General features: G+C 40.6%; 1 protein-coding gene across 4 annotated transcripts in view; it reads left to right on the top strand.

Annotated features, from left to right (window-relative positions):
• LOC128700761 (UDP-N-acetylglucosamine transporter TMEM241) overlaps nt 1-27022 on the top strand; it is a 132849-nt gene that overhangs the window by 8992 nt on the left and 96835 nt on the right. For all 4 annotated transcript variants that reach the window (XM_070088698.1, XM_070088680.1, XM_070088688.1 and 1 more), the window contains exon 3: nt 16539-16751. In XM_070088698.1, coding sequence (XP_069944799.1) covers nt 16539-16751 — 213 coding nt within the window. The remainder of the gene's footprint in view (nt 1-16538; nt 16752-27022) is intronic.

The following is a 27022-nucleotide window of genomic DNA, read 5'->3' as shown; positions in this document are numbered from 1 at the left end:
AGAGCAAAGATGTCATCAACATAGCGGAGCCAGAGTGAAAGGCGCACATCGATGGTAGGAAGAACAGTCTCGAAGTATTCCGCTACTACTACTACCACCACCACCGCTGCTGCCACTGCCTCCGCTGCCTCCTCCGCCTCCTCCGCCTCCTCCGCTTCCTCCGCCTCCTCCGCCTCCTCTGCCTCCTCCGCCTCCTCTGCCGCCTCCTCCGCCGCCTCCTCCGCCTCTTCCTCCGCCTCCTCTGCCGCCTCCTCCGCCTCCTCCTCCGCCTCCTCCTCCGCCTCCTCCTCCGCCTCCTCCTCTGCCTCCTCCTCCGCCTCCTCTGCCTCCTCCTCCTCTGCCTCCTCCTCCTCTGCCTCCTCCTCCTCTGCCCCCTCCTCCTCTGCCTCCTCCTCCTCTGCCCCCTCCTCCTCTGCCTCCTCCTCCTCTGCCTCCTCCTCTGCCTCCTCCTCCTCTGCCTCCTCCTCCTCTGCCTCCTCCTCCTCTGCCTCCTCCTCCTCTGCCTCCTCCTCCTCTGCCTCCTCCTCCTCTGCCTCCTCCTCCTCTGCCTCCTCCTCCTCTGCCTCCTCCTCCTCTGCCTCCTCCTCCTCTGCCTCCTCCTCCTCTGCCTCCTCCTCCTCTGCCTCCTCCTCCTCTGCCTCCTCCTCCTCCGCCTCCTCCTCCTCCTCCTCCTCCTCCTCTGCCTCCTCCTCCTCCGCCTCCTCCTCCGCCGCCTCCTCCTCCGCCTCCGCCTCCTCCTCCTCCGCCTCCTCCTCCTCTGCCTCCTCCTCCTCCGCCTCCTCCGCCTCCTCCTCCTCCTCCTCCTCTGCCTCCTCCTCCGCCTCCTCCTCCTCCGCCTCCTCCTCCTCCGCCTCCTCCTCCTCCGCCTCCTCCTCCTCTGCCTCCTCCTCCTCCGCCTCCTCCTCCTCCACCTCCTCTGCCTCCTCTGCCTCCTCCTCCTCCGCCTCCTCTGCCTCCTCCTCCTCCGCCTCCTCCTCCTCCGCCTCCTCCTCCGCCTCCTCTTCCGCCTCCTCCTCCTCCGCCTCCTCCTCCTCCTCCGCCTCCGCCTCCTCCTCCTCCGCCTCCTCCTCCTCCGCCTCCTCCACCTCCTCTGCCTCCTCCGCCTCCTCCTCCGCCTCCTCCGCCTCCTCCGCCGCCTCCTCCTCCTCCTCCTCCTCCTCCTCCTCCTCCTCCTCCTCCTCCTCCTCCTCCTCCTCCTCCTCCTCCCCCCCCTATATTTACCCGTCCTGCTCCACTTCTCTTTAGTGTGACTGTAAATGGTCCAAGTCGGGCCGAAACGTCGTTGTAAGCTCCTCTCTTCTATGTGCGGGTCATTTGTGTATAAAAAGCACTAAACCCACAAGGGTTGTGAATTGCTATATAGAGAGTAAAGGCATACAAAAAAGTATATTTTTCTACAGTTATCCCTCAGTTTGACTAGAGAAAACATAATTCTTCCGACACTACCTACACATCTGCTTTGTAAACAGATCTCATATTTACGTCAATTTTTATTCTGTGAGTGTATGTATCATGTTTATATGTTATGTAATGGGTTTCATATATAATTTTGAGGAAAATATAATAGATGGATTAATAAAAATGCCTATATTAATGTAAAGTAAGACATTTAGTGTTCCCAAGAGTGATTATTATTATTTAGTGTTGGCATCATGAGTGGAGACAGACTTAGCGATTTTAATGTGTACCTGCACACCAGCACAGTGTGTAAGTATATTTAGGTACAGGTACACATAAGTATAATTATCAGTGTACAGTGGTCCCCCGCTTTTCGTAGTTCCCGGCAATCGTAAATTTCGCCAATCATAGGGGTATTTTCGTATAAACATGGACTCGCTTTTCATAGGTTGACTCGCGAGTCGTAGTTCGTCCGGGACGCGTACCCACGGCGTGAGCCGGGGTGGCAGCCAGTCTGGCATTGTTTACCAGTGAGCGAAGGTCCCCTCACGTGCTCCAACGAAATATTTCATAATATTCCATTTATTTTAGTGCTTGCAAGTACTAAATAAGCTACCATGGCTCCAAAGAAAGCTCCTAGTGCCAAGCCTGTGGTAAAGAAGGTGCGAAATACGATTAAATTTAAGAAAACCATCATTGAACAATATGAAAGTGGTACAAGTGTGGCCAAACTGTCCAGGATGTATAAGAAACCCTACACAACCTTATGTTTCATAGTGGCCAAGAAAAAGGAAATAAAGGATGCTGTTGTTGCAAAGGGAGTAACTATGCTGACAAAAATGAGATCACCAGTACTGGAAGAGGTTGAGAAGTTATTATTGGTGTGGATAAATGTGAAGCAATTAGCAGGAGATACTCTTATGACTTCGATTATTTGTGAAAAGGCTAGGCAGTTGCATGAAGATTTGGTAAAGAAATTGCCTGCAAAAAGTGGTGATGTGAGTGAATTTAAGGCCACCAAAGGCTGGTTTGAGGTGATTTAAGAACCGTACTGGCATACACAGTGTGGTAAGGCATGGTGAGGCTGCCAGTTCGGACCACAAGGCGGCTGAAAAATATGTGCATGAATTCCAGGAGTACGTAGAGGCTGAAGGACTGAAACCTGAGCAAGTGTTCAATTGTGACGAAACAGGCCTCTTTTGGAAGAAAATGCCAAAGAGGACCTTCATTACACAAGAGGAAAAGGCAATGCCAGGACACAAGCCTATGAAAGACAGGCTGACGCTAATGTTCTGTGCTAATGCTAGTGGGGATTTCAAAGTGAAGCCGTTACTAGTGTACCATTCTGAAAATCCCAGAGTGTTCAGGAAAAACAATGTTATGAAGAGTAAATTGTGTGTGTTTTGGAAATCTAATAGTAAGGCATGGGTCACGAGGGAAATTTTCGTCGAGTGGTTCAATGAAGTGTTTGGCCCTAGTGTGAAGGAGTATCTCCTGGAAAAGAAATTGGATCTCAAGTGCCTGCTAGTAATGGACAATGCACCTGCTCATCCTCCAAACTTGGATAACCTAATATTCGAGGAGTTTGGTTTCATCACAGTAAAGTTCTTGCCCCCGAATACCACTCCTCTCCTCCAACCCATGGACCAGCAGGTTATTGCAAACTTTAAAAAACTCTACACAAAAGCAATGTTTCACAGGTGCTTGACTGTGACCACAGACACTCACTTGACCCTAAGGGAATTTTGGAGAGAACACTTCAGGATCCTCCATTGCATAACCCTTATAGGTATGGCTTGGGAGGGAGTGACTACCAGGACTTTGAACTCTGGAGAAAATTGTGGCCAGAGTGTGTCGACAAGAGGGATTTTGAAGGATTTGGGACTGACCCTAATGAGCCTATGTCTGTTGTAAAATCAATTGTGGCACTGGGGAGTTCCATGGGGTTGGATGTGAGTTTGGAGGATGTGGAAGAATTGGTGGAAGACCACAATGAAGAGCTCACCACTGAGGAGCTGCAAGAGCTTCAGCAGGAAGAGCAACACATCGCAGCTCAGAATCTTACTGCAGAGGAGGAGGAAGAGAGATGGAAGAAGGTGCCTTCTTCAGAAATTAAAGAGATTTTTACTATGTGGGGTAGGATGGAAAGCTTTATGGAGAAACATCACCCTAACAAGGTTGTTGCAAGCCAGGTTGGCAACATGTACAGTGACAAAGTCTTGGGCCATTTTAGGGAAGTGTTAAAGAGATGCCAGAAACAGTGAGACAGGACTCCAGTGACTCAAGGTGGTCCTAGTGGCATTAAGAAACAGAGAAGAGAAGCAACCCCAGAAAAGCAAATGGTACCTGAGGTGTTGATGGAAGGGGATTCCCCTTCCAAACTATAAACAATCCACTCTCCTCCTCCAGTCTCCCATACACTAAGAAGAATCTCCAATAAAGGTAAGTGTTATGCTGTTAATGTTTCATTCATCATATCCCATTGTATTGTTTATGTACTACATGTATATTTCATGTTAAAAAAATTTTTTTTTTAATACTTCTGGGTGTCAGGAACGGATTAATTGTATTTACATTATTTCTTATGGGGAAAATTGATTCGTAAATCGTAAATTTCGTTTATAGTAACGGCTCCAGGAACGGATTCATTACGAAAAACGAGGGACCACTGTACATATAAAATACGCAGTAACTTTAAAATGCTTGAAATTTTGGAAAGTTTCCTGACATAATAGATGTGGTCGCGGAGAATATAAACAAACCGGGTGGGGAGCGCCGTATTTGAAAGACCGCTTGCCTTATAGCAAATTTTGGTCATAATTTGACATTGCCGTATTAGCAGAACGCCATAAAGCGGGGCCCTACTGTATTGAGGGCTTACTGTACATTTGGAATGGGTGGGTTTTGAGATATGTGTATGATAATACAATGAACCCCTGATTTATGAAGGCCTCATCTAATGATAAAATCGACTTACGAAGCGTTTCAGCGTAAAAAAAAATTCCCCCAACGCATGAACAAAAATTCGACTTATATCGTTCGTCCCGATCGCATCCACACGTCCCACTGGCCTGAGCGCACCTTAGCTGCCCTGCCTTCAGTTAGTGTGCCAATGTTTACATGTCAGTGCGGTTGTTCCCACGCATACATTTGGTACATTTTGTATTATTCCAGTGTTTTTAGGGCTTGTAACTGCTAAATAAGCCACCATCGGCAAAAAGAAAGCTTCTAGTGCCAACCCTGTGATAAAAAGAGTGAAAATTACTATCGAAGTGAAGAAAGAAATAATCACAAAATATGAGAGTGGAGTATGTATCTCCGAGTTGGCCACATTGTACAACAAACACCAATCAACCATTGGTACTATCTTGGCCAACAAAAAGGCAATCAAGGAAGCTGTTGTTGCAAAAGGTGCAAGTATCTTTTTGAAACACAGATCACAAGTACTCGAAGATGTTGAGAGACTGTTATTGGTGTGTATAAGCGAAAAACAGATATCAGGAGATAACATCTCTCAAGCGATCATATGTGAAAAGGCAAGGCAGTTGCATGATGATTTAATTAAAGAAATGGCTGCACCTAGTGGTGATGCGAGTGAATTTAAGGCCAGCAAAGGTTGGTTTGAGAGATTTAAGAATCATAGTGGCATATACAGTGTGATAAGGCATGGTGAGGCTGCCAGTTCTGACAAAAAAAGCAGCTGAAAAATATATGCAGGAATTCCAGGGGTACATAGAGGCTAAAGGATTGCAACCCCAACAAGTATTTAATTGTGACAAAATAGGCCTGTTTTGGAAGAAAATGCCAAACAGGACCCACATTACACAGGAGGAAAAAGCACTCCCAGGACACAAGCCTATGAAGGACAGGGTTACTTTAATGTTGTGTAGTAATGCTAGTGGGGATTGCAGAGTGAAGCCTCTACTCGTATATATCACTCTGAAACTCCCAGAGTGTTCAGGAAAAACAATGTCGTCAAGGCTAATTTGTGTGTGATGTGGAGGGCAAACAGTAGGGCATGGGTCACTAGGGACCCATGCTATGACTGGTTTTGCCATGTGTTTGGCCCCACTGTGAAAAATTACCTCCTGGAAAATAAATTGGACCTTAACCAATTTATCGACGTTCAAATTCGTAGTGCTACAAAAGTAGATCTACTTTTTTTTTACATATTTTCAAATATAACAAAAAAAATAATGTAGATAAAAGTTTTTTTTACACGTTTTCAAATGTAAAACAAAAAAGAAGATCTACATTTTTTTACATACTTTCAGAAGTTGAAAAAATGTATATATACGTTTGGACCGTTTAAGGGTTAAGTGCCTCCTTGTAGGTAGTAGGTTGGTAGACAGCAACCGCCCAGGGAGGTACTGCTGTCCTGCCAAGTGAGTGTAAAATGGAAACCTGTAATTGTTTTACATGATGGTAGGATTGCTGATGTCTTTTGTCTGTCTCATAAACATGCAAGATTTCAGGTACGTCCTGCTACTTCTACTTACACTTAGGTCACACTACACATACATGTACAAGCATATATATACACATCCCTCTGGGTTTTCTTCTATTTTCTTTCTAGCTCTTGTTCTTGTTTATTTCCTCTTATCTCCATGGGGAGGTGGAACAGAATTTTTCCTCCGTAAACCATGCGTGTTTTAAGAGGCGGCTAAAATGCCGGGAGCAAGGGCCTAGTAACCCCTTCTCCTGTATAAATTACTAAATTTAAAAAGAGAAACTTTCGTTTTTCTTTTTGGGCCACCCTGCCTTGGTGGGATACAACCGGTTTGTTGAAAAAAAAAAAAAGTGCTTCCTGGTATTAAACAATGCTCCTGCTCATCCCTCAGACTTGCCAGAGTGAATTTTGGGGGTCTTCAGTTTTATCAAAGTGAAATTCTTGCCTCCTAATACCTCTCCTCTCCTCCAGCCCATGGACCAGCAGGTCATTTCAAATTTCAAAAATCTGTACACCAAAGCAATGTTTCAAAAGTGTTTTGAAGTGACCTCAGACACTCGATTGACCCTAAGAGAGTTTTGGAAAGATCACTTTAGTATCCTCAATTGCATAAACCTTATAGGTAAGGGAGTGACTAACAGTACCTTGAACTCTGCTTGGAGGAAATTGTGGCCACAATGTGTACAAGAGAGGGATTTTGAAGGGTTTGGGGCTAACCCTCAGGAGCCTATGCCAGTTGTGGAATCTGTTGTGGCATTGGGGAAGTCCTTGGGGTTGGAGGTTAATGGGGAGGATGATGTGGAAGAGTTGGTGGAGGACTACGATGAAGAACTAACCACTGATGAGCTGCAAGAGGCCACAACTGAGGAAATTGCTTCAGAGGAGAGGAGAGAGAAATTGAGGAAATTGCCTTCTTCAACGATTAAGGAAATGTGTACAATGTGGTCAAAGGTGCAAACCTTTATGGAGGACAAATCACCCTGACACAGTTATTGCAAGCCGTGCTAGTGACTTTTACAATGACAATGTTGTGAACCACTTTAGGAAAATCTTAACTCTGACTGTTTTGATCGTTTACATATGTCTTACGAGCCAGTGTTTCGGACGTATTAATACGCATAAATTACAGCAGCTTCAAATCAAGCAGGAAAAAGCTGGTAGGCTCACATGTGAAAGAATGGGTCTGTGTGGTCAGTGTGCACCACATAAAAAAATCCTGCAGCACGCAGTGCATAATGAGAAAAAAAAAAACTGACCGTTTTTTTGGATTAAAATGCCAAATTTGAGGTGTATTTTTGTATAGTATTTATCGTTGTATTCTTGTTTTCATGGTCTCAAGTGATAAAATGGAAAGCATATAACAGAAAGAGAGATGATTTTGATTAGTTTCACGATGAAAATGACCTTGAAATTGAGCTCAAAGTAGCAGAAATGTTCGATTTTTACCAATGTTCAGGAGTAAGCAAATTACACCACACGTCCAACACACATCAACTGGGGAGTCTAATATTCTTTCACTAGTGCACTGATATTATTTATACCATTTTTACAATAATGCAGTAGTCTTCATAACAGTAAATTTTGTATTTTTTGTGTGAATAAAAAAATCAAAATAGAAAGCAATAGTAATATAAGAGGGGCCTAGAGACATGACTAATGAACAGAGGATATGTTATTTTAGTGCCAACAATGTCTACATTTTTTATTCTGGACCCTATTTTGAAATTGGCATCTTTTTTAATTTGCGTGAAATTGGCCAAATTACCAATTTCTGACCACTTTATTGGATAGTTCAAATCAGTAAATGGGTGGTTTCTTGTACTCGTCTGATAGAAAAAATGGAGTTCTAAAGAAATAGCTATGAGTTTGGTCAACTGGAACAATGGAATTGGCCAAAAGTGGACCCCCGGTATTCGATGGCATCGGTATTCGATAAATCCGGTATTCGATGCATTATATCGCAAAAAATTTTCCTCGGTATTCCTCAAAGTCAGCAAAATTGCCGATACGTATATGTCGCCGAAACCGCTAGCTTCGCGGGAGCGTAATTCCGTGAGTTTTCGACCAAATTTTGTACTTTTGGTGTGATTACCATTGGGAAAAGATTCTCTATCATTGCATAAGAAATTTTTTTTTTTTTTTTTTTTTTTTTTTTTTTTTTTTTTTTTTTTTTTTTTTTTTTTTTCAAAAAATTTTGCGACATAGAATGACAGTTTCAGAAAGGGGCTTGTGACAGTCAAAAGGTTAAAGGAACGTGAGGTACAGAGCTCTATGGACAGATTTTTGGTGTGACAGGTCCAGTGACTCAAGTTGTTCCCAGTGGCATCAAAAGAAGAAGGGAAGTAACCCCGGAAAAGGACTTGCTACCTAAAGTCATTAGGGAAGGGGATTTCCTTTCCAAAAATTAATACATTTCCATCTCCCCTCCTCCGATCTCATCACACATCACTGCATCTTCAATAAAGGTAAGTGTCATTTATTCTTCATTTAGTACAGTACATATATTGTGCATGTATCCTTTTGTGTGTAGGAAAATGTATATTTCATGTGTTAAAATTTTTTTTTTTCATACTTTTGGGTGTCTGGAACGGTTTAATTGGATTTCCATTATTTCTTATGGGGAAAATTAATTCGACTTACAACAATTTTGTCTAATGATGAGCTCTCTGGAACGGATTAATATCGTAAGTCAGGGGTTCACTGTATATGCCTGGAAAGTAGTCAAGGGCTAGGTCCCAAATCTGCACAGTGCCATAACAACATTCTGGAGTGAGATATATGGGAGGAAATGCAAAATAAACCCAGTGAGGAGCAGGGGTGCGGTGCGGACAATAAGGGAACACTCTATCAACATTCGTGACCCTAGACTATTCAACATCTTACCAGAAGATATCAGAAACATGGCTGGAACAAGTGTAGAAGCCTTCAAGAGGAAACTGGGCAAGTATCTTCATCAAGTGCCAGATCAACCAGGCTGTGATAGATATGTGAGGCAGCAGGCCTCCAGTAGCAACAGCCTGGTTGACCAAGCAAGCACCAGACGAGCCTGACCCATGGCTGGGCTCTGAGAGTAGAGTGACTCTCAGAACTCATCAAAGGTATATCAAAGGTATGGCAAGCCAGTTGTAAAACTGGCAGGCTAGTTCCTGTACATGCTAGCCTAGTAAGATTCACCCAGCATTGGCCTCCTAGTTTTAGGACAGGCTTGCCCTAAGTTTTAATCTCATCCATTTTGTAATTATTTTACAATTGTGTTTTGATTTTGCCAGTCATTTATAATGAAGGGATTTGAGATAGCACCTGCCACAGCCATTTTGGTGTGTGATTCATCAGTAAAAACCTGTATCATGGTCACAGTGGGCCCCATGCTAACATTCTTAGCATGTACAGAAATTCTTCTTGTTGGATGAAACATATTAGGCTAGCATAATATGGTGGTTAGCACACTGACCTCTCAGTTTTAAGATTGGCTTGTCAATGAATTATTTACAGCCTTGTTATTACAAAGTCTATACAGAATTTACATGTATAAACCACAAGCATAGAGTGGTCCTTGAGTGCCAGGTCAGGTGGGATGGGGAAGTTGAGTAGTTAAAAAGGGTATTGGACTATTTTAGGTATGATTTCTCTGGGTTAATGAAACATGGTATGTATGTAATATTCAGTGGAAGGCTGTGTATGCACATAGGTAGTATGTGATGAAATGTAAGTGTGAGACTTAAGTAAAGGTTATTAATTCTGTATTATTATGGTATACTTATATAAGTTTACAGTGGATTTGTATTAAGATAATAGTACTGCATGTACTCTCAAAGTGTACAATAATTGCTTTCTTATTAAAAATCCTCCTGAATTCTGATAATAACATTTGTACTGAAATGATGTCTGAATTTTAACTTGGAAACATACATAAGAGTATAAATTTCTTTTTTCATTTCTAAATTTTGCTGATTTAATCTTTCCCTAACTAGAAATCATTGTACTAATTTCCATAATTCAGAATTTTCTAATATATTTAAATAGTTTAAAGAAGAGAGAAATCAGTGTTTAAGCCTTTGGCAGCCTTAATAGTTTTGTCAAGTTGAGATGAAATTGAATCATCCAGGCAGTGATAGAATGGAAATGGTTTTAAGTGGCAGTCAGTAAGTTAACATTTTTCAAGTTGCATGTATTGATTGTATTTGTTCAGCTCTTCATTAAGCTATATCTTCCTAACAACTTGATTTCTAACTATATTAAATTGAATAGATAAAGTGAGACTACAGTGGACCCTCAGTTAATGCCTTTAATCCGTTCCAGAGAGCTAGCCTCTAACCAATTTAGCTTTTAACTGAATTAATTTTCCCCATAAAAAATAATGGAAATCCAATTAATCCATTCCAGACACCCAAAAGTATTAAACAAAATATTTTTTTTTACACGAATTATACATTTCCCTACATAGAAAACAATGATACATGCACAATAAAACAATAATAACATCACACTTACCCTTATTGTGGACTTTTTGATGATTGATGAGACGGTAGGAGGGCAGAGGATGCATGTGTTCTATTGTTTGGAAGGGGAATCCCCTTCCATAAAGACTTCAGGCAACAAGTCCTTTTCTGGGGTTACCCCCCTTCTTTGTTTTATAATGCCACTAGGACCAGCTTGAGAGTCCCTTTAAGATTTCCCTAAATTGGGCCACAAGAGTGTCATTGTACGAGTTGCCAATACAGCTTGCAACAGCTGTGTCAGGATAATATTCATCCATAAATGCTTGCAACTCTGTAAACATTGTATACATTTCCTTAACCTTTGACGAAGGCAACTTCCTCCGTCTCTCTTCTTCCTCCTCTGAAGGAAATCCCTGAGTTTTGGTCTGTTGCTGTTGCACCTGAAGCTTTTGCAGCTCTGTAGTGAGATCCTCATGCAACTACCTTGCCTTTTCACATATTATTGACTGAGAAATACTATCTCCTGATAATTGTTTCTCATTTATCCACACCAACAACAGTCTCTCCACATATTCGAGTATTTGTGATCTCTATTTTGTAAGCTTACACTTGCACCTTTTGCAACAACAACTTCCTTGATTGCCTTTTTGTTGCACAAGATAGTAGTGATGGTTAAATGGGGTTTGTTGTATAACTTTTCCAACTCCGAGATACACACTCCACTTTCGTACTTTTCTGTTATCTCCATGGTAGCCTATTTAGCAGTTACAAGTACTAAAAATAATGGAATAATACAAAATATGTGGCATGTATGCATGGAATTGTCCTCACTGGCTTTGTAAACAATGGCACACTGGCTGGTACATGTGGTGAGTGGCCTGGTCCGCTCAGGGCGCCGTGCGGACACATTCGGGACGAAAGCGCCTAACCGAGTTTTTAGGTGTTATCCGAGCCAATTTTTTTACGCCACAGTGATGCGTTAGCTGAGGGTCCACTGTATGCTACACCACATGTTTTTTGAAAGATAATCCTGCATGTTCTTCTTATTCTTTTTAGTAATTATTACAGGAAAAGGGATTACTAGCCCATTGTTCCCGGCATTTTAGTTGACTTTTATAACACGCATGGCTTACGGAGGAAAGATTCTTATTCCACTTCCCCATGGATATAAAAGGAAGAGTAATAGGACCAAGAACTATTAAGATAAAATGAAAGAAAACTCAGATGAGTGTGTATAAATAAACATGTACATGTATGTGTAGTGTGACCTAAGTGTTAGTAGAAGTAGCAAGACATACCTGTAATCTTGCATTTTATGAGACAGACAAAAGATACCAGCAATCCTACAATCATGTAAAACAATTACAGGCTTTCATTTCACACTCACTTGGAATAGTTTTAAAAATGCAGTATTAGAATGTGGGGCAGAAGTTTGTGGTTATAGGAGGGTGGGTGCAGGAGGAAAGAGGAATGATTGGGGAAATGATGAAGTAAAGGGTGTGATAAAAGAGAAAAAGTTAGCTTATGAGAGGTTTTTTCAAAGAAGAAGCGTTATAAGAAGAGTAGAGTATATGGAGAGTAAAAGAAAGGTAAAGAGAGTGGTGAGAGAGTGCAAAAGGAGAGCAGATGATAGAGTGGGAGAGGCACTGTCAAGAAATTTTAATGAAAATAAGAAAAAATTTTGGAGTGAGTTAAACAAGTTAAGAAAGCCTAGAGAATGAATGGATTTGTCAGTTAAAAACAGAGTAGGGGAGTTAGTAGATGGGGAGATGGAGGTTTTGGGTAGATGGCGAGAATATTTTGAGGAACTTTTAAATGTCTACAAAGAAAGGGAAGTGGTAATTTCATGCACTGGCCAGGGAGGTATACCATCTTTTAGGAGTGAAGAAGAACAGGGTGTGAGTGTGGGGGAGGTGCGTGAGGCATTACGTAGAATGAAAGGGGTAAAGCAGCTAGAACTGATGGGATCATGACAGAAATGCTAAAAGCAGGGGGGATGTAGTGTTGGAGTGGTTGGTATTTTTGCTTAATAAATGTATGAAAGAGGGGAGGGTACCTAGGGATTGGCAGAGAGCATGTATAGTCCCTTTATACAAAGGGAAAGGGGACAAAAGAGATTGTAAAAATTATAGAGGAATAAGTTTACTGAGTATACCAGGAAAAGTGTACGGTAGGGTTATAATTGAAAGAATTAGAGGTAAGACAGAATGTAGGATTGCGGATGAGCAAGGAGGTTTCAGAGTGGGTAGTGGATGTGTAGATCAAGTGTTTACATTGAAGCATATATGTGAACAGTATTTAGATAAAGGTAGGGAAGTTTTTATTGCATTTATGGATTTAGAAAAGGCATATGATAGAGTGGATAGGGGAGCAATGTGGCAGATGTTGCAAGTATATAAAGTAGGTGGTAAGTTACTAAATGCTGTAAAGAGTTTTTATGAGGATAGTGAGGCTCAGGTTAGGGTATGTAGAAGAGAGGGAGACTACTTCCCGGTAAAAGTAGGTCTTAGACAGGGATGTGTAATGTCACCATGGTTGTTTAATATATTGATAGATGGGGTTGTAAAAGAAGTAAATGCTAAGGTGTTTGGGAGAGGGGTGAGATTAAGCTATGGGGAATCAAATACAAAATGGGAATTGACACAGTTGCTTTTTGCTGATGATACTGTGCTTATGGGAGATCCTAAAGAAAAATTGCAAAGGTTAGTGGATGAATTTGGGAGTGTGTGTAAAGGTAGAAAGTTGAAAGTGAACATAGAAAAGAGTAAGGTGATGAGGGTATCAAATGATTTAGATAAAGAAAAATTTGATATCAAATTGGGGAGGAGGAGTATGGAAGAAGTGAATGTTTTCAGATACTTGGGAGTTGACGTGTCGGCGGATGGATTTATGAAGGATAAGGTTAATCATAGAATTGATGAGGGAAAAAAGGTGAGTGGTGCATTGAGGTATATGTGGAAACAAAAAACATTATCTATGGAGGCAAAGAAGGGAATGTATGAAAGTATAATAGTCCCAACACTCTTATATGGGTGTGAGGCTTGGGTTTTGAATGCAGCAGCGAGGAGGCGGTTGGAGGCAGTGGAGATGTCCTGTCTAAGGGCAATGTGTGGTGTAAATATTATGCAGAAAATTCGGAGTGTGGAAATTAGGAGAAGGTGCGGAGTTAATAAAAATATTAGTCAGAGGGCTGAAGAGGGGTTGTTGAGGTAGTTTGGTCATTTAGAGAGAATGGATCTAAGTAGAATGACATGGAAAGCATTTAAATCTGTAGGGGAAGGAAGGCGGGGTAGGGGTCATCCTCGAAAAGGTTGGAAGGAAGGGGTAAAGGAGGTTTTGTGGGCGAGGGGCTTGGACTTCCAGCAGGCGTGCGTGAGTGTGTTCGATAGGAGTGAATGGAGACGAATGGTATTTGGGACCTGACGATCTGTTGGAGTGTGAGCAGAGTAATACAGTGGACCCTCGACCAGCGATGGCATCGATTAACGATAAATCTGACTAGCGATACATTTTATCGCAAAAATTTTGCCTCGATTAGCGCTAAAAAACTTGACCAACACTATTCGTTCCATCTGAGACACGTCCACTTCTGGCCAGTGTTTACAAGCCAGCCAGCCACCGTGGTCGCTTCCAAGCATACAATCGGAACATTTCATATTATCACAGCCTTTTTAGTGATTGCACCTGCAAAATAAGTCACCATGGGCCCCAAGAAAGCTTCAAGTGCCAACCCTACAGCAAAAAAGGTGAGAATTACTATGGATATGAAGAAAGAGATCATTGCTAAATATGAAAGTGGAGTGCGTGTCTCCGAGCTGGCCAGGCTGTACACAAAACCCCAATCAACCATCGCTACTATTGTGGCCAAGAAAACGGCAATCAAGGAAGCTGTTCTTGGCAAAGGTGCAACTATGTTTTCGAAACTGAGATCGCAAGTGATAGAAGATGTTGAGAGACTGTTATTGGTATGGATAAACGAAAAACAGATAGCAGGAGATAGCATCTCTCATGCGATGATATGTGAAAAGGCTAGGAAGTTGCATGATGATTTAATTAGAAAAATGCCAGCAACTAGTGGTGATGTGAGTGAATTTAAGGCCAGCAAAGGTTGGTTTGAGAGATTTAAGAATCGTAGTGGCATAGTGTGATAAGGCATGGTGAGGCTGCCAGTTTGGACCAAAAAGCAGCTGAAAAATATGTGCAGGACTTCAAGGAGTACATAGACAGTGAAGGACTGAAACCTGAACAAGTGTTTAATGGTGACACTGACAATGTTGTGAAACACTTTAGGAATGTCATAAAGGAATGGGAGGTACAGGCCTCTGTGGGCAGATATGTTGTGCGACAGAGGTCCAGTGACTCTCAAGCTGGTCCTAGTGGCATTAAAAGAAGAAGGGAAGTAACCCCGAAAAAGGACTTGCCACCTCAAGTCCTAATGGAAGGGGATTCCCTTTCTAAACACTAAGACCATCAACACACTCCCCTCTTCCCATCCCATCAATCATCACCAGATCTTCAGTAAAGGTAAGTGTCATGTAACTGTGCATGTCTTCTTCAGTTTGTGTGTATTAAAATTAATATTTCATGTGTTAAAAATTTTTTTTTTCAATACTTTTGGGTGTCTTGCACGGATTAATTTGATTTCCATTATTTCTTATGGGGAAAATTAACTTGACTAACGATTATTTTGACTAACGATGAGCTCTCAGGAACGGATTAATAGCGTTAGTCGAGGGTCCACTGTATTTAGTAAAGGGATTCAGGGAAACCGGTTATTTTATATAGCTGGACTTGAGTCCTGGAAATGGGAAGCACAATGCCTGCACTCTAAAGGAGGGGTTTCGGGATATTAGCAGTTTGGAGGAATATGTTGTGTCTCTTTATACGTATATGTATGCTTCTAAACTGTTGTGTTCTGAGCACCTCTGCAAAAACAGTGATTATGTGTGAGTGAGGTGAAAGTGTTGAATGATGATGAAAGTATAATCTTTTTGGGGATTTTCTTTCTTTTTGGGTCACCCTGCCTCAGTGGGAGACGGCCGACTTGTTAAAAAAAAAAAAAAATCCTGTATGTGTCTTTAACCCTTTCAGGGTCCGTCCCGTAGCTCTACGGCTTTACGGTGAGTGTCCAAACCGTAGATCTACACCATGAGCTCAGCTCACTCTGATAAACTGTGAGTGGTACATTTGGGCCTAGATATGAGAGAATACATCTATGTGGTATGTGTGCACCACATAAAACAGATCCTGCAGCACACTGTGGATAATGAGAGAAAAATACTGAAATCATGATTTTTCGATTAAAACAGCGACTTTGCAGTGTTTTTTTCATATGTTTTTTATAGTTGTATTTGCGATTTCTTGGTCTCATTTGATAGAATGGAAGACATATTACAGAAATAGAGATGATTTTGATTGGTTTTAGCACTGGAAATGGCTTGAAACTGAGCTCAAAATAGCGGAAATGTTAAATTTTTGCCGATATTCAAGAGTAAACAAACGACCTCACACATCTAATACACGTCAGCTGGTGGGTCTAATATACATTCACAAATATGGTGATGGTATTTATGCAATTATTACAGTATTGCATAACAGTAAATCTTCTATTTTTTGGTGTGAATAAAAATTCATTATGTGAATAAAAAATCAAAATGGAATTTATTTGTAAAGCCTCAAAACATAACTAATGAACAGAGGAAATGTTAGTTTAGTGCCAGGAATGCCTACATTCTTTATTCTGGACCCTATTTTGAAATTGGAATATTTTGAACTTTGTGTTAAATTGGCCAAATTAACAATTTCCGATCACTTTATTTTGTAGTTGAAACAGTTGACTTGGCGATTTCTTGTGCTCAATCGATAGAATAGAAGTAATACTAGTGAAATAGCTAAGAATTTGGTTGATTGGAATAATGTAATTGGCCTAAAATGGGAGTGAAAGTCGGCAAAATCGCTGATTCGTAAATATCGCTGACACATCAAAATTCACGAGAGCATAATTTCGTCAATTTTCTACCAAATTTCGTACTTTTTGTTTTATTACCTTCACAAAAAGATTCTCTACGATTTCATAAGAAAAAATAACAAATTTTTTTTTTGAAAATTCTTGGACATTGGTGCATGACTCCAGATTTAGGCCTTGGACCCTGAAAGGGTTAATGTCTTACTTGCATATGAATGTTGAAATATCTTTTAATGAACATTGTGAATTTTAGCCATTTATTGTAATACATGATCATTCTTTACAGTATGTGCTCTCGGTGCTAAACTTCACATACCCCACAATTTATCAAGGTTGGCAGACCTTGGTTGGGGGCATCCTCCTGCGAGTTTTACTCTCCAACAAATGCCTCTCCATCTCTGCCACAGATCTAGATAAACCTGGATTTATTTCTCTCTTGCCATCATTTCTCTTCTTCGCAGCTGGCATCGTTGCAAGTTCTAAAGCTCTTTGTAATTTGGTAAGTTGTGGGTTTTCTCAAATGGTTCATAATTTTTTTTAAGTGAATTATTTGATTACTGTTTATAATTACAGAGCATATGTATTTCTGTGCTTCTGTTCTGTTGTGACACAGTATATAGCAGTTTGTCAGCTAATTTGCCACGCAACTTTCCTGTTGTTTAACTCTGAAATTGTCCAAACGTAGATCTATGTTCACTTGCGTAGCGCTCCGTACGTAGATCTACGCTTTATTTTACATGGCTTCAAATGTAAAATAAAACATAGATCTATGTTCGGAGCGCTACTTGAGTGAACGTAGATCTATGTTTGGACAGTTTAAGGGTTAACGTTTACTTAGCTCACACCCCAAATGGGGGCTGCAACCTTTGCTGAGTGTGTATGTATGCATGTGTCCTTACATATGTGCATTCATGTCTGCCTTTTTTGCTAAATGTATACTGAAGACACCAGGATATGATGCTGACTTGTTCTAGTGTTAATTTAAAGGAACTTAAACAGTACATTTTATATGTACATGTAAAAATCTTTTAAAAGTAAAAAAAAAAAATAAAAGAACATGAGCTCTTTTTTCTCTCCGGAAGCTTTATTAATGCATTACAAACAGTACAAGGGCACAAGGCTATATAAAAAAGGAACATTTAAGTACAGGAAGTACTGAAATGTTCCCACTAGCCTATGCTAGTGGTGGTAGTGACTGTAGTAGCAGAAATGACTTGTTATTGTCAAGTAACCATGAGGTTTAACACTTTAGGGAGAATTCATGTAACAATTTAAAAAAGCCCACTTGTGTACAGTTCAGGACTTGTTAAAGGAAACTTCTCCCGATGAGTGGCTCCAACAGCCCTAATACAGAGGGTATTATATATAGTAGGCAATGCAGGTGACCAATAGCCAGGGTGAGGTGAGGCAGGAGGTGAGCAAGGTTGCAGAAAATATTTTGTATTTTTTTCAACACATCAGCCGTTTCCCACTGAGGCAGGGTGACCCGAAAAAGAAGAAACACTTTCTTCATCATTCACTCCATCACTGTCTTGACAGAGGTGTGTCTATACTACAGTTAAAAAACTGCAACATAGCAACCCTCTTCAAAGTGCAGGCACTGTACTTCCAACCTCCAGGACTCGAGTCCAGCTAACCGGTTTCCTTGAATCCCTTTATAAATGTTATTTTCGTCACACTCCAACAGCATGTCAAGTCATAAAAACCATTTGTCTCTACTTGCTCTTGTCTAACATCCTCATGCATGCTTGCTGGAAGTCCAAGTCACTTTCACATTTATCTTCTTTCTCCAATCTTTCCTAGGAGGACCCCTACCTCCCCTTCCTTCCACTATGGATATAAACACCCTCCAAGTCATTTTATTTTCTTCCACCCTCTCTAAATGTCTGAACTACCTCAACAGCCCCTCCTCAGCTCTCTGGATAATACTTTTAATAACCCAGCACCTCCTAATTTCCAAACTACGGATTCTCTGCATTATATTTACACCACACACATTGCCCTCAGACATGACATCTCCATTACCTCCAGCCTTCTCCCTGGTGCAACATTTGCCACCCATGCTTCACACCCATATAAGAGCATTGGTATAATTATACTCTCATACATTTCCCTTTTTGGTTTCATGGATAATGTTCTTTGTCTCCACAGACTCTTCGGTGCTCCAATCCCGTTTTTCTCCTTATCAGTTCTATGATTCACCTCGTCTTTCATAGACCCATCTGCTGACAAGCCCACTCCCAGATATCTGAATACATTCACTTCCTCCATACTCTCTCCTTCCAATCTGATATCCAGTCTTTCATTACCCAAATTTTTTGTTATCCTCATCACCTTGCTGTTTCCTACATTCACTTGTAATTTCCTTCTTTTACATATCCTTCAAAAGTCATCTACCAACCTGTGCAACTTCTCTTCAGAATCTCCCAAAAGCACAGTGTCATCAACAGAAAGCATTTGTGACAACTCCCCCTTTTTCTTAGATTCTTTATCTCATAATCCCATGCCTCTTGCAACATCCAAGCATTCACTTCTCTTACAACTCCATCTACAAATATATTGAACAACCATAGTGACATCATGCATCCCTGTTTAAGGCCTACTTTTACTGGGAAATAATCTCCCTGTCTCCTACATACTTTAACCTGAGCCTCACTATCCTCATAAAAACTCTTCACTTCTTTCAGTAACCTACCACCCTTTTTATACATCTGCAGCATCTGCCACATTGCTCCCCTATTCACTCAAACATATGCCTTTTCCAAGTCCATAAATGCAATGAAAACCTCTTTACCCTGATCTAATACTGTTTGCCTATATGCTTTACTGCAAAGAGAGCCTCTATTATGCCTAGGCATTATGGGCCAACTTAACATTATTGGCTTACAGACTACTTAACACTAAGGATTATATCATAATTGTACAGTAGGATTGTAATTATTTTATAGTTGAACAGTAGATTATTAATTATAAGTGAGTTAAATTTGTATAAGACAAAGGATATATTCATATAGTCCAAAATGCTTTTTGTGAAAACAATGGTTCCCTGTCAACAATGGATAAAAGGTTCTAAGTGATTGTTGAAGTTATGATGTGGGAGTACATAGGTGAGTATGTGTGTACTGAGTATTTAGCTTTTAGTCTAGGGTGATTAAGTGGCTTTTGAGAAGAGTCTTAAATTGATTTTCAGACTGGGGTACTTTAATATCCTTAGCCATACAGATTGCAAAAGGGGGGTTATGGTAAGCAGCAATCTTAAACCAAGACAGCAATGCCTCAGCATACATAATAAGGCAAACAGATTACTGGGATTTATATCAAGAAGTGTAAGCAACAGAAGTCCAGCAGTTATATTACAGCTTTATACATCATTAGTAAGGCCTCACCTAGATTACGCAGCTCAGTTCTGGTCTCCATGTTACAGACTTGATATAAATTTGTTAGAAAACATTCAGCGTAGAATGATGACTAAATTAATACATAGCATTAAAAATCTTCCATATGTAGAAAGATTGAGGACCCTTAAACTACATTCACTTGTAAGACGAAGAATGAGGGGACACATGATCGAAGTATATAAGTGGAATATGAGCAACAAAAAAAGGCACAATACCGTGACTGGAACGATACACAAAAAACCCACACATAGAAGAGAGGAGCTTACGGCGACGTTTCGGTCCGACTTGGACCATTTACAAAGTCAAGAAGTAGAGCAGGACGGGTATATATAGGTGTAGTAGTAGTAGTAGTAATAGTGATCAATAAGTTTAATCTCTCCTCTTTTGATGAGCCTATAAATTCCCCTTTTCTCTCCTAGTAAATGCTTTAACCTCCTGTTAACCCATTTGGGGTTGTTATTATTTGACCTAATATCTCTTTGGGGAATATATATGCTCTGAGCTCATTGTACATTATTAAGAAAAATTAACAATTGCAGATCCCTTCGTAATCGTAAGTTTTTTTTTTTTTTTCAACAAGTCGGCCGTCTCCCACCGAGGCAGGGTGACCCAAAAAAGAAAGAAAATCCCCAAAAAGAAAATACTTTCATCATTCAACACTTTCACCACACTCGCACATTATCACTGTTTTTGCAGAGGTGCTCAGAATACAACAGTCTAGAAGCATACACATATAAAGATACACAACATATCCCTCCAAACTGCCAATATTATTAGCTGGATTACCCCAATCCAGATTAGACAGGTGTTCCCCAAGTCCATTATAATCGGTAGAACAAAAATCAGGGACTTTTACCATATTATCATTATTCCCATATTTCCAGCTAATGCTAAAAGTGATGTATTTGTGATCACTAGCGCCAGTCTCTTCAGTGATCTCCAGATTATTTATGAGTGTTTCCTTATTTGACAAGACTAGGTCGAGCAAATTATTACCTCTGGTAGGCTCTATTACACACTGCTTCAGAAAACAGTCCTGAACTACTTCCATAAAGTCACTGGAGTCAAAGAAGTTCAGTCAGTTTGACTAAAGTTAAAATCCCCTACTATCACTATGTTATTGTGTCTAGAAGCCCTAACAATTTCGTCCCAAAGAAGTCTCCCTCTATCGTGATCCAAGTCTGGAGGTCGGTATATTACACCTAGAATTAGTTTTTCTTGACCTTCAAATTCTACCCAAACAGATTCTGTTACTAATCCATTTATTTTTATGCCAGTTTTGATGCAATAGTTTATATTTTTATATTTTCTTGTACATACATGTATAATGCAACTCCTCCCCCCTTCCCATTATATCTATCCACATGGAACAACTTAAACCCTTGAATATTACACTCAGCAGTCATATCCTGACTCTTTAAATCATATCATGTTTCAGTTATTATTACAATGACATCGAAGTTCCCAACACACACTACCAAACATAATTCCTTAATCTTATTTCTTGCACTTTGACTGTTAGTATAAAATTTAGTTATATGTTTTTTCTTCTGCACATTTTTCCTATTCACCTTTGTTTTTACACAATTTCTGTAATTATCATTACCCTGTGTTACTTCATGACTGTTATTATTAAGATTCATAATATCAAAGCCTAAGTCAATATATCCATTCCCATTATTCTCCATTTCTAAACCCATACCTCTAACTAATCCTAATTTAAAGTCCTAACCACCTTCAACTGAGCTAGCAAGAAAACCCACACCTGCCCTAGATAAGTGAACCCCATCCCTGGCATACATGTTTTTTCTACCATACAAGTGGTCCCAGTTGGCAATGAATGGTACTGCATTATCCTTACAGTGCTTGTCCAGCCAACAATAAATACCAATTGCTCTGGACAACCATTCATTTCCAATACCCCTTCTTGGCAAAATGCCACATATAACAGGGCACCCCCCCCATTCTTCCTAATTATGTCTATTGCTGCCCTGTACTTTCTAAATCCTCACTTCTACATTTGCCTACATCATTGCCCCCAGAACTGAGGCAGATAATAGGATTGATCCCATTACTGTTCATGATGTTGTCAAGCCGGCTAACAATATCCTCCATCCAAGCCCCAGGAAAGCAAACCCTGTGTCTCCTACTCCTATCCTTCAAGCAGAAGGTCCTATCCATATACCTAACCTGGCAATCCCCAACAGCATTTTTATCTTCCTTGGCACATCTACATCGTGATGTGCCCAGTAGTCAGCTCACATTCATCGGGTAGCACGGAGAATAGGCTCGATGTTTCCACAACAGTTTCTTTGATCTTCGTTGATTCTTACCTCTCCATCCGTCCTCTTGATCCTTAACTTGGTCCCATGCTTTCCAGCCACTGTCCAGGTTCCTTTCTTGGCTTGAGGATTCTCAACAGGATTAATATGAATCTTCTTGTTTCCCTCAGTCAGTCACTGTATCTCAAGCTTAGCCACCCTTAGTTCTTCCTTTAGCTGCTGGTAAAGTTGCTCAAGAGAGGACATCTTGTTCATATTCACAGAGAACACACAAGACACGTCTTCACACATTGGGCTTTATCAAGTCACAGACATATCTATCTGGGTGTATGTATGTATGTATAAGGTTCGCCAAGACCAGGGTCCTGGCATGGGTCTTAATCTTGAGATGACCCATCTCTGGCTCTCAAAGGAGCCTTTCATTTCAGGGGTACTTTCCCACATAAACCAACCATGATTTGATTTGAATGGGACTTGTACATGAGTGAATAGAATTATCAAAGCTTATTACTTGGGCAGCATTGAAAATTGGGTTGGACAAATATTCTGTTAGTGGGGTGGTTTGTGAAGGACCTGCCTAGTATGGGCCAACAGGCCTGCTGCAGTGTTAAGAACATAAGAACATAAGAATGTAGGAACACTGCAGAAGGCCTACTGGCCCATACGAGGCAGGTCCTTATCAAAACGACATCTACCTAAAGCTACTCAAGAAATAACTCCCGTACCCCTTGACACCAATCAAACCCAGCCCCTCCCACTCATATATTTGTCCAGTCTCTTCTTAAAGCTACCCAAGGTCCTAGCCTCTATCACCCCACTGGGAAGACTGTTCCACGCATCTACAACTCTGTTAGAAAACCAGTACTTACCTATGTCCTTTCTAAATCTAAATTTATCCAACTTAAATCCATTATTCCTGGTTCTTACCTGGTTCGACACCCTCAGTACTTTATTAATGTCTCCCTTGTTTATGCCCGTCATCCACTTATACACTTCAATGATATCTCCCCTCATTCTACGCCTCTCCAGAGAGTGGAGATTTAAGGCTTTAAGTCTATCTTCATACGGGAGGTTCCTTACACAGTAAATCATTTTAGTCATTCTTCTCTGTATGTTCTCTAATGAGTCTATGTCCATCCTGTAGTAAGGGGACCAAAACTGAGCAGCATAATCTAAATGAGGCCTCACTAGTGATGTATAGAGCTGTAAAATAACTTTTGGACTTCTGTTACTTATACTTCTTGAGATAAATCCAAGTAATCTGTTGGCCTTGTTGCGCACATTAAGGCACTGCTGTCTTGGCTTTAGATTTCTGCTTACCATGACTCCCAAGTCTTTTTCACATTCTGTATGACCAAGCTCTACTTCACCTAGATTATAGCTTCGAGGGTTATTTTCATTACCAAGGGCAAGTACCTTACACTTATCCACATTAAACTTCATCTGCCATTTTTCAGACCAAGACATTAATTTGTTCAAATCGTCCTGGAGTTCATTGATATCCTCCTCAGAGTGAATTATATGGCCTATCTTTGTATCATCAGCAAACTTACTCATGTCACTAGTAATCCCTTCATCAAGGTCATTAATGTAAATTATGAACAGTAGAGGCCCTAAAACTGATCCTTGTGGAACGCCACTAGTGACTAATCCCCATTCAGATTTCACTCCATTAATGGTAACTCTCTGCTTTCTATTGGTAAGCCATGCCTCAATCCATGCTAGAACTTTACCTCCTATACCATGAGCTGCCACTTTTCTTAAGAGTCTCTTGTGAGGTACTCTGTCGAAGGCTTTACTAAAATCCAAATAAACAATATCATATTCCTTATCACTGTCGACTGCCTCAAATGTTCTATTGAAGAACGTCAGTAAGTTTGTCAGGCAGGAACGACCTCTCGTGAATCCATGCTGAGATTCATTTATCAAGTTATGCTCTTCAAGGTGACTTCTGATAATGTCAGCTATAATTGATTCTAATAACTTGCCCACTATAGATGTCAGGCTTATTGGACGGTAATTTGAAGGAGTGGACTTATCCCCTGATTTGAATATAGGAACCACATTAGCCATCTTCCACAACTCTGGCACAACACTGGTAAGGATGGACGCATTGAATACACTCGTTAATGGCTGACTAAGCTCCATCTTGCATTCCTTAAGTACCCTTGAAAACAACTCATCGGGTCCCAGGAACTTATTTTGTTTCAGTTTGTCTATCTGTTTAATAACCATGTCCCTCGTGACAGTAATATTAGTTAACTTAAATTCATCAGGAACTAAATAATTGTTAATTACTGGAATCTCATTTACATCTTCCTGTGTAAAAACTGACAAAAAATAGTCATTAAATAAGGAACACATTTCCAGTTCATTATCCGTCAGCTGTCCATTCCCAGATTTCAGAGGTCCTACTTTTTCCTTCACCTTCGTCCTATACACTTGAAAGAACCCCTTTGGATTAGTCTTTGATTCATTAGCAACTCTAATTTCATAGTCACGTTTAGCCTTTCTAATCGCCCTTTTTACTTCTCTTTTAAGCTGAACATATTGGTCAGTAAGGTTAACCTCTCCTCTTCTGATGCGCCTATAAATTCCCCTTTTCTCCCCTAATAGATGCTTTAGCCTCCTGTTAACCCATTTGGGATCGTTATTATTAGACCTGAATTCTCTCTGGGGAATGTATATACTCTGGGCACTGTGTACATTATTAAGAAAACAATCATAAAAGCAGATCCCTTCATATTCATAAGTATGATTATTGTCAATAAAATCATTAGCTAGATAACCCCAATCAAGATTAGACAGATGTTCCCTAAGTCCATTATAATCGGCAGAACGAAAATCAGGGATTTTTACTGTATTATCATTATTCTTGCATTCCCAATTAATGCTAAAAGTGATGGATTTGTGATCACTTGCGCCAAGCTCTTCAGTGATCTCCAGATTATTCACGAGTGTTTCCTTATTTGACAAGACTAGGTCTAGCAAATTATTACCCCTGGTAGGCTCAGTTACACTCTGTTTCAGAAAACAGTCCTGAACTGTTTCCATAAAGTCACTGGACTCTAGATTACCTGTCAAAGAATTCCAGTCAATTTGACTAAAGTTAAAGTCCCCTACTATGACTATGTTACTGTGTCCAGAAGCCCTAACAATTTCGTCCCAAAGAAGTCTCCCTCTATCGTGATCCAAGCCTGGAGGTCTGTATATTACACCTAGAATTAGTTTTTCTTGACCCTCCACGAACTCTACCCAAACAGACTCTGTTACTGCTCCATCTATTTTTATACCTGTTTTAATGCAACAATTAATATTTTCTCGAACATACAATGCAACTCCTCCCCCCTTCCCATTACATCTATCCACATTGAACAACTTAAATCCCTGAATATTACACTCAGCAGTCATATCCCGACTCTTTAAATCATACCACGTTTCAGTTAATGCAATGATATCAAAGTTCCCAGCACATGCTACCAAACGTAGTTCATTAATTTTATTTCTTGCACTTCGACTGTTAGCATAAAATACCATCATATGTTTTTTCTTCTGCACATTTTTCCTATTCATCTTTGTTTTTACACAAATTCTGAAATCATCATTACCCAGAGTTACTCCATGACAGTTACTATTAAGATTCTTAATATCAGAGCATAAGTCAATATATCCATACTCATTATTAATCATTTCTAAACCCATACCTCTAACTAATCCTAGTTTAAAGTCCTAACAACCCCCTCAACTGAGTTAGCAAGAAAACCCACACCTGCCCTGGATAAGTGAACCCCATCCCTGGCATACATGTCATTTCGGCCATAGAAGTTGTCCCAGTTGTCAATGAATGGTACTGCATTATCCTTACAGTGTTTATCCAGCCAACAATTATTACCAATTGCTCTGGACAACCATTCATTACCAACACCTCTTCTTGGCAAAATGCCACATATAACAGGGCACCCCCCCTTCTTCCTAATTATGTCTATAGCTGTCCTGAACTTTCTAACTAAATCCTCACTTCTACGCTTGCCTACATCATTGCCTCCAGCACTGAGGCAAATAATAGGATTGATCCCATTACCATTCATGATGTTATCAAGCCGGCTAACAATGTCCTCCATCCCAGCCCCAGGAAAGCATACCCTTTGTCTCCTACTCCTGTCCTTCAAGCAGAATGCCCTATCCATGTATCTAACCTGGCTATCCCCAACAACAACAATATTCTTACCTTCCTTGTTGTCGTTCGTCGTGACGATCCCAGTAGTCGACTCACATTCGTCGGGTAGCACCGAGAATGCATTGGAGGTTTCCACAGGAGTTTCCACAGCAGTCTCTTTCTTCTTCATCGTTTCTGGCTTTCCATTCGTCTTCTTGATCGTCAACTTCGTCGTCCCCTGCTGTCCAGCCACTGACCACGATCCCTTCTTGACCTGAGGACTCGAAACAGGAGGACTACTACGAATCCTCTTGTTTTCCTCGGTCAATCGCCTTATCTCCATCTTCGCTGCCCTCAATTCTTCCTTAAGTTGCTGGTAAAGTTGCTCGATGGAGGGCATCTTGGTTCAGTCCACGGGAGCAAACAAGACACTTCTTCACAGAGTTAAGTACAGGTCACCACTGGGTTAAGTACAGATTCACAGAGATGCACAAACAGGTCTTCACAGAGCTAAGTACACGTCACCACTGTTCCTGCTTTATGTTTCTTATGTTCTTAGTAGTGGTAGACTTTGTAAATGGTCCAAGACGGGCCGAAACGTCGTTGTAAGCTCCTCTCTTCTATGTGCGGGTTTTTTTGTGTATGGAAGATGAGTATTAACAAAGGGGATATAAATAAGGTCTTGAAGATATCTCTCCAAAAGAGAACCCGCACTAATGGATTCAAATTAGATAAACCATACCACGGACGGGGATAGAACCCGCAATCAGAGAGTCTCATAACTCCAGACCGTCTGGAGTTATGAGACTCTCTGATCGCAGGTTCTATCCCCATCCATGGTATGGTTTGTTTGCAATCGTGTCATTATGATTTCGTGAGTCAAATTAGATAAATTTAGATTTCGAAAGGATATAGGAAAGTACTGGTTTGGTAA

The sequence above is a fragment of the Cherax quadricarinatus genome, chromosome 2, assembly GCF_038502225.1.
Source record: "Cherax quadricarinatus isolate ZL_2023a chromosome 2, ASM3850222v1, whole genome shotgun sequence".
NCBI lineage: Eukaryota > Metazoa > Arthropoda > Malacostraca > Decapoda > Parastacidae > Cherax > Cherax quadricarinatus.
Note: the sequence above shows the minus strand (reverse complement) of the source record. Positions and strands in the feature narration are given on the sequence as shown.